The sequence below is a fragment of the Anguilla anguilla genome, chromosome 7 (assembly GCF_013347855.1).
Source record: "Anguilla anguilla isolate fAngAng1 chromosome 7, fAngAng1.pri, whole genome shotgun sequence".
NCBI classification, from domain to species: domain Eukaryota; kingdom Metazoa; phylum Chordata; class Actinopteri; order Anguilliformes; family Anguillidae; genus Anguilla; species Anguilla anguilla.
The window spans coordinates 30587975-30605016 of record NC_049207.1 but is presented as its reverse complement, the minus strand read 5'-3'; the positions used below and the strand labels follow the sequence as shown (position 1 = coordinate 30605016).

The 17042-nt window shown below is 44.7% G+C and overlaps 1 protein-coding gene across 2 annotated transcripts in view; it reads left to right on the top strand.

Moving 5' to 3' along the window:
- Positions 1–700: 700 nt before the first annotated feature.
- Positions 701–17042, top strand: part of timm10 (translocase of inner mitochondrial membrane 10 homolog (yeast)) — a 91104-nt gene continuing 74762 nt past the window's right edge. Inside the window, exons 1-3 of one of the 2 annotated variants that reach the window (XR_004766143.1) lie at positions 1227–3797; positions 4524–4586; positions 4782–5148. Coding sequence is in view for 1 of the 2 variants with exons in the window: in XM_035425946.1 (XP_035281837.1) it covers positions 1819–2730 (912 nt within the window). In the remaining variant the exon portion in view is untranslated. Of the gene's footprint in view, positions 791–1226; positions 4118–4523; positions 4587–4781 lie in introns of those variants that run through there. The other variant, XM_035425946.1, reaches the window with a different exon arrangement.

The window sequence follows — 17042 nt, the reverse complement described above, 5'->3', positions numbered from 1 at the left end:
CACTGTATATGTATTGTATGTACAGTATATGTGTCTGTTGAGAAGTGAGTAGAGAAAGAGTCTATTGAATCACATAGTAGTTAATTGTTTAGTAGTTCATCACTGTTTGGAGTACACAGTACTGTAAGGTGTATTCCATTTTAATTTATTTCAATGGAAACTTGAAAGAATGTCCAAGGCACATTGTTCAGTTGAAAAAAGTTAAAAAGCATTTATTGATACCTGGCTTTGCAAGGATTAAAAAAATGATGTGACCACAGCAGACCATAGTCAGACAAGAGTCTCCCCTATCCATACATGTATGACAGTGAATCCCTAATGATGAACCAAATTACAAATTAATAGCAAAAGGGAGGACAGTACACATACATGTACATGTTCCATCTCTGATTGTAATGATGCAATGCACACTGCATGACATGGCCTGACGCCACATAAGTCAATAATTGTTTTTAGGCATGCACATTGAGTAACTCAGTGCTTGTTCTCAATCTGTAACTAAATAAACTATGTACTTATTTACCCCATTGAGGCTCTAATAAACTCAGAAACATGAACAGTGTGTCAATTCCATTGTCTGTGCTCTTTCCTCCGTGTTGTCCTTGAACCCAGTCTCTTGATTTCCATGATGGTTGGCTGTGCTGCATGGGGATGCTCCAACCGTTCGGAGAAAGGACTACAGATGTATGGTTTCCCTGCTGACTGTGAGAGGAGAAAAAAATGGTTGGCTTAAGTCAGCAGGAGCAATCTGACCATGACAAGAGACTACAATAACAAAAAAATATGTGAGGTAATCACGTTCAAACACTTTTTTCTTGTGATCATCAACAACTTTTGCTGCTGATCTTTACCAAAGTATGACTGGTAACATCAGTTATTGGTGTGTTATGAATTTGTTATAATATTTGTATATAATGTTACACATCCAGTAAGTGTAAAGTCTTACCTAATATGGTCCATTCAACCACTATGGGATATGTCTGTGGGTAATCAGAACTGAGTCGTTGTGTGAGGGAATTAAACTCACAAGTCACTCTGCAGGCACATTTTGTGGCAGAACAATTTTCCAAGACCAGAAAGGGCAAGGCTAGGCTGAGAGCAGACGCTATTCCTACAATCTTTGTACATCGCCCTGAGGTCAAAAAGAAGAAGGCCCCTGCACCAAGATTCACCCCTGCACCTGTGAATATAGCTGCAATAGCTGCTGACCACAGCTATAGTGCTAAAGCCGACATAAGTATAATTCATGAGAACTCATATTTGAAGGAATATTTCTCATTTCACATTGAAATAATTAGTCTTCATGCCCTCTAAGACTAACAGTGCCATGTCTTCTCCTTACATTGGTTTCAGAGATTAAGGGAGGAAGGGATGAGGAGAGTGAGAGAAGGGAAAGTGAGAGTGAGGAAAGAGAGGACATTGCTAGTGAGGAGACTCAGAGAGAGCTGACAGCACCCAGTCAGCCGGCAGCCAGTCAGCCGACAGCCAGTCATCCAGCAGCCAGTCAGCCGGATCTGAGAAAGGAATTTAAAAGACTAGAAAAAACTGACTGAAAAGCAAAGACAGCACTAAAAAAAAATAAGGAAGGAAAATGCTGCTCTCCAGAAGAAAATTACAATTAGGGACAAGAAAGTAGAGAAAACATTTTCAAAAGACCTAATTAAGACATTAGGCAGGAATAGTACAAGGGGGATGAAATAGGGCAATGAAACGATCAAGAAGGCACTAAAAATCCACTTTGCTGCAGGCCCAACAGGCTACAAGACCCTGCAGAAACTGCAGATTCCCCTGCCGGGAATAAGAATCCTGCACAGGAGGATGCAGTGTGTTAAATTTAAGCCGGGTGTGTTGAGGGAGATCTTTAACTTCCTAAAATTGAAGGCAGATGGATTGACAGAGCTGGAAAGGGAGTGTGTGCTGATGGCCATCACACCAAGCGTGGAGCTGCACATGGGGACAGGCAAATTATACGGTGATGTGACCTTACCAGGTCACATAGGAGCTGCAACACATGCATGTGTGTTTATTTTAGTGGGAAACACAACGCGGTGGAAGCAAGTAGTGGCTTACCACTACAGTGATAATTCTACTAATGGAGCAGAGTACAAGCCAGTCATTCTGGAAATAATACAGAGAACAGCATCCATAGGGCTACATGTGCTTGATGTCACCACCGACATGGGTAACCCTAACCGGGCCACGTGGAAGTCTTTTGGGGTGGACCACAATAAAACATCGGTGCCACATCCAGTAACGCCAGACAGGCAGCTCTATTTCATGTCGGACGTCCCCTATCTGGTCAAAAACCTAAAGAGTGCCCTTGTTCGTGGACAGGTGTTCATAATTCCTGCGGATATTGTAGAAAAAGAGAATCTCCCCTCTAACGAGGTTTCAGTAGTCCCTGTTAAGGATCTACTGGACATTCAAGAAGGGATGGCACTGAAAATAGCTTCCAATTTGTCAACTAAAGCCATGGAGCCCAGTCATTTTGAAATAATGAAGGTGGGCTCTACTATGAATGTATTCAGTAAAGCAACAAGTGCCGGACTGAAATACATGGTGCAGCAAGAACAATGCACCCTATCCTACCTGACTATAGCGTGGCTCCTGGAGCAAGTTGATCATTGGTTTGATCTTATGTCCTCTCGCCATCCGATAACAGCACTGAGCAGGAGTATCAAAAGGTCATCACCTTCCTCCAGGACATGGTCCATCTGTTCTGTGGGATGAAGATTAGTCGACAGGGAGGTTGGCAGCCTATACAAATGGGTGGTAAGGGCAACAACATTTATTCTGGCAATACAGGAAGAAATGCTGACATGAGGACACAAGTTTGTGTTGACTGCATGGTTCACACAAGACTGTCTGGAAAATACATTCAGCTGTGTCATATAAGAATCCTGTCCCAACTCCAGTGGAATTCCATCATGCGTTGAGAATAATATCAGTTCGGCGGTTCCTAGCCACCATCAAGTCTGGACGCTACCAGGAAGACGACAACAGCTTTTTGGTAGACTTCCTGGGCACAGTGGAGCCAAATATCAGTCCTGGACTCAGAGTGGAGGACCTGATGGAGGAGAACAGAGCAGCACCTGACCTCACAAAAACGGAGAAATGTGTTCTCTTCTACCTTGCGGGCTACATTGTCCACAAAGTCATCAAATATGCCAATATTTGTGACAAATGCCAAATTGCGATAAAGCACAATGATGACAGTCCCGCTGGAGAAAATAGCATTTTACTGAACCTACAGGAGTTCAAGGCAGGTGCTCTTGGTCGGTCATCTCAAGAGGCCTTTGATTTAGTCCACCAAGTTGAAGAGCTATTCAGGACCAAGATTGGTTCCTCCCTCATGGAGCTGCCCAGTGCGGTGGATCCCTTGGAGAAAGAAGCTAGTGTGCTCTCCCCAGGCTTCCATCATGCCATGCTGTACAGGAGAAAATCACCAAAAGATTCATCAGGCTGAGGTTAAGAATTCAGGCCAAAACGATTTGTGATGAAAGAAAAAAACAAATATCAGATGATGGACAACTTGGGAGCAAAAGCCAAACAAAAAAGGTGAAGAGGAACAACAACAGCCAAGCTTCTACAACAGCTTCTACATCCAGCAACCTGCCAACAACACCAAGGCTATCAAACACAATGATCGTTGCCATGGAAGTATTCAGTCTGACCATTGCTCCTCCTACAAGCTTTCCACCACCTAGCGCTCCTGCAGCATCACACCAACTTCCCTCTCTCTCTGACACCAATCCCAACATCAGAGCTTCAGTGAGGCTGCAACATAATACAGACAGGTAATAGCTAGTAGAATCACTAGGCCTACAACAAACACACTCACCACCTGCAACTATTCTGTTTTTACTAACTATGTTTAAAAGTCTCACATCTTCAAACCTGCACTCTCCCATCCATATCAACAGCCATGCATCACAAAAATAGCCTAAACACCAGCGTTAACCCTTCCTTATTATTCTTTATTATTCTATTTCAGATAACTTGTAGTCCAAATCATTGGATATCCTCATTTCACCACCACCACCCACCAGACTACAAAGCACATGCTCCAATGTTATATTTAACTAATAAATACAATTTTTCCCCCAAAGACATGTTTAGAAGCCTTTGTCTCTAATTTAGTAACATTATGCATTAAATGGCATTACAGTTAATATAGATTGTTATGTTGCTAACTTTATCCATTATCCTAAGCTAACATTATTTGTTAACGTTAGCTAAATCTACTACTTTGGTGGAAAATAATGAGCTGACATGCTTTAACTCACATTGTTAATTCGATTCAAATGTGTTAATAAGATCAAAGTATCAAAAATGCTGTTGATTTTAACTTCTTACCTTCTAAAAGTTCATCACAGACAGTAAAAAACAATACTACTCTACGGCGCTGCTGCTACTAGCCCCCAATGTTTGGAACTCTCCACGATCCGCCATTGCTGTAAAATAATTGGCCCGCTGGAGTGAACGGAATTGATATGACTCTCTCTTTCTATGGCTCTGGTAAGAACCCTTCAGTCTTGGAGGCTGCCGCGGGCAACGTGCACAACCTGTGTACAGGATGATGGACCGTGAGTCTCCCCAAAAACGTCACCCCTTTTTATCCATCACCCCAAAAGACTACCCTCCCCCCCATACTACCCTTACCACAACAAATGACCACATCAAGTGTCTTCTGAACCCCCCTCATTCTCACTCTTCCCCCTTCCTCTCTCCGTCCATCCCTCCCACTCCATCTTGTCTCTCTCTCTCTCTCTGTCACTCAGTACGCGCGGTATATATGTGCTATGGTGAGGCAGGAGAAGGGCTTGCCAATGATGACTGAACTCCTGGCCCACCGGAACGACCATGTGGTGATGGCCATGTCTGGGGCTCTGAGGAACCTGGCCATAAACGGCTGAAACCGGGAACTGCTCGGTGTGTCTGTGTGTGTGTGTGTACACTATGGAAAGCCAAGAGGGTCACCATTCACCAGGCTTTCCCCAGGGTCTCTATTCTTAAAATTTATGGGTGACATTGATGAATGCTTTTCTGTAAATAAAAGGTGTATGGGCCTCAGAAGTCATGTCGTCATTCCCTTCAGGTTTGTGACTTCTGGATCAAAAAATAGACAACCTATGGAGAAATGAATTATCAATATTCCTTCTGAATAATGTCTGATATTTGTATGTTTGCATATGAAAAAAATAATGTGTTTCACCCATTTTTATTATCTAAAAATATATTTCTTAAAAAAACAAATTGCTAATGGCTAAGTGGTTAGCGACCCATTCCACAATTGCAACATCACACACGACTGCATTTGCATTCACATGCATGTTAGTGTAATAAATTTGGATGGCGGGTATGCCATCCCGCCAAGTTACGCCCAGAGACTGTAAAAAAAATATGGACAAAGCTACTGTGACGTCACCCATCGACTCTCCGTGGGTCTCTAAAACACGTTTTGAAGCTCTATGGCGGGCGCGGCCATGTTGTCGATTTGGAGCCAAAACCATAGAGCTAAGCGGTTCTGTGATTTTTACAATGTGATTGACAGTCCAGTGCAAAAAAGCCCATCAACCTGAACGAACGATTGCAGAACGAACTGGAGGCTAGCTGACTGTCTGCCGTTATGTTTTAAAATATATTATCAAATGTTTACGGAGTTTAATTTACATCCGTGACTGTACTGTGTCATGTAATCACGTTATATGTATGGCATTAATAATAAAATTATGTTCAGTTATCTTCAATTTATGTTTCTCAGCAAAACGAATATGCTTAGTTAGCATATCAGCTTGCCAGTGAGCTAGGTAGGCTATCCGTGGTTAGCTCACGCATTAGCAATATGAACCACAGGGGAAGAACATCGACTACACTGATGGTCAATCAATCAGAGATGTATACTGGTGATTTTTGACTAGGCTAATTTTCATATAACTGTGTGGTAGACCTGCTGTTAACCGAGTAAGTTATCACCGTAGGTTTTCGCCACAGTCAGTTAATGAGCCAGTAACTGCTACTCCATCGCCGTTTGTGGTGTTCACTTGCTGGGTGACGCTAGCTGACCGATCGTTCGCAAGTCACTTTTAAACGAATAAAAATTAACACTGTCAGCAGTGATTAACAAATCTACCAAGTATTTTAATAACTGATCTGCAGGCGTGTAAATATGACAACACACTTTGTACAGCACGTTTTCCACCTGGTGCATGAAGACAAAAATAATGTAGCCTACATTGAATTTCTAATTATTATTATTATTATTATTTTTCTTGAAGATCATCAAAACCAATAGAGAAAAGCCAATATACGCAGGGAGCCCCCAGGACCGATTCTGAGAACCACTGGCTTAAATGCTCTTGTCGGTCTTTTAAATGCTAAAAACATGTTCCTTTCTAAATGCCAGTCTTACAATGATGGTTAATTTCATTAAATTCTGGGGGTGTGATTTCATCGTGTGTTGTATGTTATCCAGCAAATAAACCTAGATTCTTAATTCGCTTTGTGAAACTGAAAATTTTGCAGTGTTTATCCCAAAATCGGGATTATAGTAGCTTTGTCACATCCATGAAGCATGGCCCAGATAGACATTTACGGAGTGTACACGACTGACAAGCCGTCAAACACGTTTGACAGATTGAATATTTGCCGGTTAGGGTTAGCTAGCTAGTCAAATGGCTTGGTAGCCGAAGTTGCGAACTGTTTTAGCATAGGCTACTGGACTACCAAATATAGCAAATAAGCGTTAGCTGATTACGCTTTCTGCCAACTAATTATTTGGTTAAGTAGGCTAAAGGAAATAGTAAAAATGACTTGGCTACCGAAAAAACTTCAGAGTAGGATTTTATGGTCGTCTAGTGCAGATCAGCACACGCCATAATGAAATCACTACGGAATGGGATGCCTGCATTTTCTGACTTCGCACAGGTGGACCGTGGACGATGAGTCGGAGCCGCAATGTCAAGGCCAAGAGGCGCCACCTCCGACGCCAGTGACCATAGACTGTAGCCCCTACTGTAGCTTAGTCCTCCGCAGTAATCAGAAAGTGACGCAAACTACCTCATTGGTCCACAACAAATATTATAACAGTACCCAAATGACACAATAAATCATGAAATCAACCCATGGACAGTCATAAGACAAATAAAATACACATATTGTGACTATTTGTTCTTGTGAAAAATTACTGACTTTGTATTTTGACCGCATTTGTACCGTAGACTTACATGGAAACCGGATATGAAAACACCTATACTGGAGTCAACCGCAGTGGCGCTAGTGAGCAACCACGAACAACAAGACCAGGAAATGAGCTTCAGAAACGAAGTCTGGTTTTGGGCGCTTGGTTACGCCTTGGCGGGGTGGCATGCCCCATACCTATACAGCACCGAGACTTTGGCACTATTTAGGGTTCCCCACAGAAATAACCGCAACAGCTACAGACGCTCAGCCCTTAAAAACATTAATTCTATACATTCTGACTCCATTTCAACAGACAGAATTCAACTTAACATGTCCACACAATAAAGCCCCAAACTCCTTTTTCTTACCAGAAATGCTCCAAGTTCACAAACAAAATGTCTCCCCATTGGAGACAATCAAAATTTCATATACACATGCAAAATAGACATATCTTTTTGCTCTGAAACATTTCCAGTCTCAACAGCTAGTCTAGCTCCGGAAAACCAATGGCGCGGTCCCAGTTCCATTTTTGCTTCCATTTCTTTCCAATCGTGCGCTCTGCCCCATCCATTTCTTACCAATCAAATCTCCCCGTCTCTCCGGTCCATTTCTTACCAATCAGGTCTCCTTCAGCCCGTCCATTTCTTACCAATCAAGTCTCCCATTTTCTGCAGCTTCATTTCTTACCAATCGGGACTCGTCGTGCTCGTCCATTTCTTGCCAATCAAATGCGGCAGCGCAGCGTTTAAGAATGCAGCAGGATATTGCATTATTCTCAAGGTACAAAATGAAATTAAATCGTTAAATGGTCAAGAGGAAAACCAAGCTAACATCGTTTGATAGTAGCAGAGACGATACACGTTTATTCTGCCGTCTCTGATAGCAATTTAGCTGGACTAGGTAGCTAACGGAAATTTACCTGAAAGATCAGGTCAATTAGCCACATGATGTAATTATCAATGTGTTAGCTATTATTATGATGTTCTGTGGAGCAATGACAGTCATATAAATTGTAGTTGCATTGTATAGTAAACATAGATTGATAAAATTCCTTGCACTGACAGTGATTCCCTGTTAAGTTGACATGAGTTGAATATAAATCAAGTCAGATCACCTGCTGCAGCTCCTGCTCCTTCTGTCCCCACTGCAGTGACCTCAAACATATCCTCCCCACAGCCAACACTGAATTTAGGAATGGTAATGGCCTACCATCTTTTAAGTTTCCTACTGCTGATATCTTTACTTATTTATTTTTACCACGACAACAAACCTAACTAGAATGTTTTATATTTTATTTGGAATGGTTCTTTTCGGATTTAATTTATTTTATTTATTTCTGCATATTCTCACATGTCAATTTCTCCTAGTTTGTAAAAGCTTGACCTGGTGGTACACATAATGCTGCTGCAATGCCAAACCTTAATTTTGCTAAGAAGTCTGCTCGGGTTTGTTGGAGCACACATGAGTTTAGTATTAAATGCAATTCATCTTTGGATCATATATTAATTAATTTATATATAATAATTGAAGCCATTGTGACATATTATGAAATGACTTTAGCTGCTGTCTTTTGTGTGATTGTATTTGTACTTACTCCTAGCACATTTCCAGTCCACCTGGATTATTTTTCAACTGACAGTGCTTGTGTGTGTGCGTTCGTGCATGTATATGTGTGTTTGTCACACTGTCTACATATGACCTATACTATCAGAGTGGATTTGCTCCAGCTGGTCCTGCACCTGCTCCCACCAGCACTGTAATCAGTCCCTATGCTGTCCTGCCTGTGATCACTCCCTGTGCTGCCCTGCCTGTGTTCACTCCCTGTGCTGTTCTGCCTGCTTCAGCTGATCCTCTGGCTCAATCCCCGTAGAAACAAGGCAAGACATCCCGTAGGCAGACCAGAAGATGATTGCAGCGTCACTGTGAGAATACCAGGCTGCGGAGTGACCTGAAGCTGTGGTACCAACCACCTGATCTACAACTGGGCTCCCACACCAGAGCACTTTCTGAACCACAGGCTCCTGGTGTGGATGTCCTACCACCAGCGGAATGTCAGCTTGCGTGGTCCAGTGTGTGGCCAGCAGCTACCTGGGTGTGGTATTCATAAGAGGTGTGGCAGGTCCTGAACATCGGCCGATACTACCTTATGATTACCCTCCAGTGCACTGGCTGCAGAGTAACCCACCAGTTATTCAGTAAGACCACGACTGTAAATTCACACAGAAAATGTGAGCAATTCAGAACTGATGCAACAAGGTACAGCCAGTACAAAGGCACACTATAGAGGGTATGCATTGACGTCACTTTCCCACCGGAATATGCCCCCTCAGTCGGACTGAGTGGCAAAACATGCTGCGACATGGCTGTCTTTAGTATAGGAAACAGCAAAACCGAGAGTAAAACAAACGATTATCTGTTTAAATTAAAGGCAGTTGGACTCAACAGTGATCCTTACAGCTTACCAAAGAACCAGTGGTCCATGGACATTCAACAAGAAATCGGAGCTTTTTACAGACTGCTGAAAAGCTAAAGAAAAGAGAAGCAAATGGATCGCTGCAATTTGCAGAAACAACTGGAATCCAGGCACCGAAATGTGGATTTGCGGTTGTTATTTTGTGTCAGGTATGTTCCTGCCCTAAAAAGAAAAATGTAGTGATTTTTAATAATTCTCCATATTTTTTAGAAAATTGCTATATGAAAACACATGGAAAAGAATCCTACACTTTTTCAATTTTCCTTTCTTCTTCATTTTTCCTCTTCTTTTCCCTTTTTTCCTTCATTTTTCTTCTTCCCCCTTCTTCCCTCCATTTTTCCTTCTTCCCCCCCTGAAGTAAACTATTGTTCCCCAGCCCTGGTGCAGCGTACGGATCATAGGATCCCTGGTTCAAGCCCTGCCTGGAACAAGTTTCTTTGACCTGCTTTTTTCCTCACTAATAATTGTCTATTACTTCTCAGTTATTGCTTTTGCACCACATCTACCTGGCGCTCACCGAACGTATACACTGCATTATGACGTACCATCTACATGTTCAGTTAACCGGCTACAATATTGCTGGGCCATATGGATTCAATGGGAGCTCTTCTATTATCACCCAAGAAATTTCCCAGTTTCAACAACTAGTCCGTTCGTGGCTCAGTGGTAAATGTCACAGTCAACGGATTGTGAAATTACAGGTTCAAGCCCCGTCGGAAGCAAATTTCTTAAACATGCTTTTTTGCTCACTAATAATTGTCTATTACTTTTCAATAATTACTTTTGCGCCACATCTACCCGGCGTTCACTGAATGTACACACTGCATTATGACATACCATCTGCACGTTTACTTAACCGGCTACAATATTGCCAGGCCATATGGATTAAACCGGAGCTCAGCTGTGCTTACTGGCCTGTGTTCTTTAAAACCACAGACACGTTTGACCAGGACGTTTCATACATTGAACAGCTATGTCATGGTGGTGCACTGCCAAAGTTATGGACTGGAAAGCATTACATTACATTACATTACATTACATTACAGGCATTTAGCAGACGCTCTTATCCAGAGCGACGTACAACAAGTGCATTAGTTCAAGGTGCAGAGGTGCAAAAGAAACACACTAGAGTGAAGTAAAGATCGTAGTGCCAGAAGTGACCACATAGATCAGGACTCCAACCCTGTAGAGTAACCTGTTCAGCAAACAACAATCCTACCAAGTACAAACTAGCACTGGAATCACATTTGCCTAATCAGACAAAAACAATCCTGCCAAATAAAAACTAACGTAATCGTATTAGCCTAACTAGGTACATTGAGCTAAACTATAGGCTAGGGAGGGGTGGGGAGAGGTGCAGCCTGAAGAGATGAGTCTTTAGTCTGCGTTTGAAGGTAGTCAGATTCTCTGCTGTTCTGACCGCCACGGGGAGGTCATTCCACCAGCGAGGGGCCAGGACAGACAGCAGACAGGAGCGGGAAGTACAAACGCTAAGAGGGGGAGGTGCCAAGCGTCCGGGGGTGGCAGAACGGAGAGGTCTGGCTGGTGTGTAGGGTCTGATGATCCTCTGGATGTACCCTGGTGCTGACCCCTTAGCTGCCTGGTATGCAAGCACCAAGGTCTTAAATTTGATGCGAGCCATAACAGGCAGCCAGTGGAGGTCAGTGAGCAGGGGGGTGACATGGGAATGTCTGGGGAGGTTGTAGACCAGACGCGCTGCAGCATTCTGGATGAGCTGCAGGGGTCTGATGGCGGATGCTGGCAGACCAGCCAGCAGCGAGTTGCAGTAGTCCAGGCGGGACAGGACCATCGCTTGAACCAGGAGCTGGGTTGCGTAGGTGGTGAGGAAGGGGCGGATTCTTCGGATGTTGTACAGGAAGAACCTGCACGTTCGACTCACCGCCGTGATGTTCTGGGAGAGGGACAGTCTGTTGTCCATCACCACTCCAAGGTTTTTTGCGGTGGGTGATGATGACACCACGGTGTCCCCTAGGGAAATGGAAAAGTCAAGAGGGTTAGAGGATGGAGCAGGGATGAAGATCATCTCTGTCTTACCTAGGTTCAGCTTAAGATGGTGGTTATCCATCCAGCTCTGGATGTCCCTCAGGCAAGCAGAGATGCGAGCAGAGACCTGTGTGTCAGAGGGGGGGTAAGGAGAGAAAGAGTTGGGTGTCATCGGCATAACAATGATAGGACAACCCATGGGCAGAGATTACAGGACCAAGAGATTAGGTGTACAGGGAGAATAGGAGGGGACCAAGGACTGAGCCCTGGGGAACTCCTGTGGCAAGGGGGCGAGGTGCCGATACTGCACCAGCCCAGGCGACTTGGAAGGAGCGACCGGAGAGGTAGGACTCGATCCAGTCTAGTGCTGTGCCACAGATCCCCATAGCTGCCAGGGAGGACAGGAGGATGGGGTGGTTGACTGTGTCGAAGGCAGCAGAAAGGTCTAGGAGGATCAGGACAGATGAATGGGAGGCTGCTTGTGCGGCGTGAAGCGACTCACTGACCGAGAGGAGTGCGGTCTCTGTCGAGTGGCCAGGTCTGAAGCCAGACTGGTGGGGGTCCAGGAGGTTGTTTAGTAAGAGAAAAGAGGAGAGTTGATTAGAAGCAGCTCGTTCAATTGTTTTGGATAGGAAAGGGAGAAGGGAAACAGGACGGTAGTTCTGGATGACGGAGGGATCCAGAGTGGGCTTTTTCAGCAGTGGGGTGATGTGGGCCAGCTTGAAGGAAGAGGGGAAACATCCAGAAGACAAGGAGGACTTCACAAGGGAGGTGACAAACGGGAGGATGTCAGGTGTGATAGTCTGGAGGAGAGAGGAAGGGATGGGGTCAAGAGCACAGGTGGTAGGGCGGTGGGAGAGTAGGAGCTGGGAAACATCAGAGTCAGTGAGGGGAGAGAAAGTGGAGAAACAAGGGGAGGGAACAGAGATGGGGGAGTGGGGAAGGGTGGCGGTGGACGTGAAGGAGCTGCGGATGTCTGCAATTTTCTCAACGAAGAAAACTGCAAAGTCATCTGCAGTGAGGGAGGACTGAGGTGGGGAAGGAGGAGTGCTGAGGAGAGAGGAGAAAATGGAGAACAGTTGATGAGGGTTAGAGGCAGATTTATGAATTTTTGTTTGATAATAATTAATTTTGGCAGAGTTTACAGCAGTAGAAAATGTAGCTAGCATAGACTGGTAGGCAGACAGGTCGGATTGAGCCATGGATTTCCTCCACTTCCTCTCCGCTGCACGTAGGCTGGCCCGGTTGGTTCGGAGGGGGTCAGACATCCACGGACTGGGAGGGGACGAGCGTGCCGGCCTGGAGACTAGAGGACAGAGAGAGTCAAGTGCTGAGGAGAGCGAGGAAGACAGAGCGGAGGATGCAGAGTCAGTGGGAAGGTTGGAGAAGGATTCAAGAGTGGGGAGTGAAGCAGTGACACTAGAAGCGAGAGAGGAGGGAGAGAGGGAGCGGAGGTTACGGCGGAACATGACAGTAGGAGTGGATGGAGGGGAGGGAGGGAGGGGAGCAAGAGGGAGGGAGAAGGAAATGAAGTGGTGGTCGGACTGGTGCAGAGGGGTCACTGTGGGATCGGAGGAGGAGCAATTCCTCAGGATGACCAGGTCTAGGAGGTTGCCAGCTTTGTGTGTTGGTGGGGAGTGCATCAGGGAGAGATCGAATGAGTGGAGTAGGGGCAGGAAGGCTGCGGAGTGGGAGGCATCAAGGTGGATGTTGAAGTCTCCCAGGAGGATCAGTGGGGTGCCATCCTCTGGGAAGGAGCTCAGCAGGGTGTCGAGCTCATCGAGGAAGCTTCCCAGGGGCCCTGGAGGGCGATAGATAACCACAATATACAAGTTAACAGGATAGGTGATTGAGACAGAGTGGTATTCAAAGGTAGAGATGGAGAGGTGAGAGAGGGGGAGAACAGAGAATTTCCAGGAGGGAGAGATCAGCAAACCTGTGCCCCCACCACGGCCAGACGGGCGGGGGGCGTGAGAGAAGGAGAAGGAGGAGGAGAGGGCTGCAGGGGTTGCAGTGTTGCCTGGTGTGATCCAGGTCTCAGTGAGGGCAAGGAAATGTAAAGAGAGGAGGGACGCGTAGGCTGAAATGAAGTCAGCCTTCCGCGTAGCAGACTGGCAGTTCCATAGCCCTCCTGCGACTGTGAAGTTGTCACAGGGGGTCAATGATGGATAGCGAAGGTTGGAGAGGTTCCGTCGCCGTGGGGGGCCTCGCCTGCAGAAGCGAGTTCTGTAGGGGAGAGAACAGGTTGGGATGGGGTTGACACATAGCATAGCAGTGAGGACAGGGAGTAGTGAGAGGAAGGGTGATGGTAGAATGATAGGGATGCAATAACACAAACTGGGAGGGAGACTACAAGCCAGACTACAAGCCCTAATTACCAAATGAATAGCAGCTGATGACTGAGCAATTACCCCACAAGCCAAGCAGCTAACTAGCTCCACACAATACCTGCCTGATGCAGTTATAGCAAATGAGGCTAATAAGATACTACAACAGATACTTAGCCCGCTCTAGGAGAACTTCTGCGGGTCCTGCACAGCTGAGTCCAATTGTACTTTCTGCAAGCATGAGGTCGAAGGATCGAATCCCGCCTTTCTCTCAGGCAAATATTTTACACTAACATTTTCTTACACTTACCAAAAGTCACTGACGGCCAGCCATATGCATTTCATGACGGCAAATATATTGATTTTCTTCAAAAGTTACTCCAGCTGACCACTGTGCCATTTTTACTAACTATATTTCTTCACTTGGCTACTGTAGAAAACGTTCTTATCAGCAAACGCCACGTTTATACATTCATGTTACCTCGCCCTGTTCTATATCTACCAACATACAAACAATTGCTAGGTATGTACTGTCTGCAACTCCCCATTAAAACATTACATTTAAAGTCATGACTCAATCATAATTAGAACTACTAGTAGTGAACATGAGAAAAGTACATCAATGCAATAGATTTCCTACGCAATATCACACGTTACTTCACCCGCTACTGTAACGAGTGATTCCTTATACCGTCTTTTATATACACCATTTGGAAACTCATCTTGCTCATGGTCACTTCATTTACTTTTTAGTATAGTCTGTGATCATGTCAAACTTCACCTACATGCCCATTCTGCTAAAAACATACTATTTCAACTATCAATTTCATTATTTCTCCTCATTTCTCTCATACAATTGTTATTTTATAATATGCAAAGATTGCTGGGACATATGCGCCTGCTCCTATTCTCCACTATCAAGTGTTCCAGTTCTACTACTTCCAATTCTCACGTAAGGTCACTGATCTACCCAAGAAAAAACAATGAAGAGGACTCCTACCCACAGATAAGCGTATCAAAATGCCTTATAAACCTTACAAACACTAAAAATGCATCTCCACAAAATAACAGAAAACGGAGCAGGACAGAAGGGTACACAAGTTGCCACCTAAGGAGCTCTAATTCTACAAGCCGGCGGGGGGCGGCACATGAGCGCAGACGTAGCAGCCTAGTTTAGTGATGTGGGCTAGCGCATAGACATGTGTATGTGTATGGGCTAGCGTGTGCTGTGATGCCACCCCCCCTTACTACTGTTGAACTCTGAACTCAATGACAATTTTGTCCAATCATGAAATGTAACACATTGAAAGTCACCAACTGCGTTACTGTATATCTGTGAAAATACTAAATGGGGGCGGGGAAAACGGTCAGCCTGTTAGACAGCTAGCTAGCCAGCTTAAACACATCTACAGGGAAAAAATGAAGAGACACAAGCCATCTGGAAGTGAATTTCAGAAAAATAAGAAAAGAAGAACTAGTGAACAGTCAGAGGGGTTCACTACTTACATTTTTTTCTGGCGGCGGCGGTGGTGAGTCTTGTGGCTAACAGTAAACAGCTATGACTCCAGCAGCATATAGCTGTATGATTGAGTGATTAACGCAACATCTCATAACTTTTCAAAGTAATGTCTGCTCTTTGACTCTTGCGCTTGTAACTTGCTTGTAACATAGAAATGAAGTAACCCAGGTTGTGTAATAAAGCCCATGGATGGTTGTATTTCTGCAAATGCGTAGTCTACAGAACTGTCAATACTGCTTTCACTTTCAACAGCATCAAGGAAGTCAATTTGACAGCGTATGTGTATGATTGAGAGATTAATTTAAAAGATCTGTCATAGAGCTAGCTAGCATATTCAGTTTGCTGTAGGCCTATATATAGCCAACGTTAGCAAGGTCACTATCGGTATTGTTTAGAGAGACATGTATTTTCGGTTCTATGGAAACACGGGGGGTGGGGGGGGGGTCAAAATGTAATGTTGCCCAGGGTGGAAAAAAATCTAGAACCAGGCCTGCCCATAGGTGTTCAACTGGGTTGAGATCTGGTGACTGTAAAGGCCATAGCATATAATTCACATTGTTTTCAAACTCATCAAACCATTCAGTGACCCCTCATGCCCTATGGATAGGGGCACTGTCGTCCTGGAAGAGACCACTCCCATCAGGATAAAAATGTTTCATCATAGCATTGTAGGTACACTCGGTTAGTCTGTGCCGTCCAAATGGAAATGACTCTCTTTAAGCACATGAAGCGCATCTGATGACATCATCTGTGCGCGCGGTATTCTAGATATTTCTTACAGATGCCCCCCCATCCCCCACCAGGTATAAAAGTGAGGGGCAGTATTCTAGATATTTCTTACAGATGCCCCCCCACCCCCCACCAGGTATAAAAGTGAGGGACAGCAATCGCTTTCTTTCTGCACTTGCTCTTCCTGCCCTTTCACCCAAAGGGCCATTGTTCTTTGAGTTCCCACATACTGTGGAATTCCTATGGGCCTAACTGGAGTTCTCACAACTCTGTAGAACTCCAATTCCAAGGCCTGCAGAATGCCTAAGATTGCTGCTGTCACCGACTTATCTAAACACACAGATAAAGTCGCTGTACACAGTAACCAGGCTCTGTTGACTTAGATCACCTACGGCGACTAAGCCTAGTCCATCCCATGTGGAAACGAGCGCACTCCCGGTGCTGCGCCGACTAATCACAATGAAGAAGACCTTTTCTGATAACTGACTGGGGTAGAAAGACAAAGAAAACGTGCTATGAAAAAAGGACCCGGCTTGCATGCCTCACACCTGGAAACCTCCTCAAATTTACCACACCAAGACTGTTTTCTCCAGGACCCCACAAGAACCACCGGAGGCTGCTACCAGCATGGACAGACAGACAGTAATAAACTTTCCAGGCAATAGCAGTTAGTAGCTTAGTCTGTACTGATTTTTTTTTTTTTTTTTTTGCTATTTTCTCCTCAATTTAGTCGTTATACCAATTCCCCGTGTGTATCACAGTCCTGGTCGATGCACTATCCTCTGTCGGTCTGGGGTGGGTGTAGACT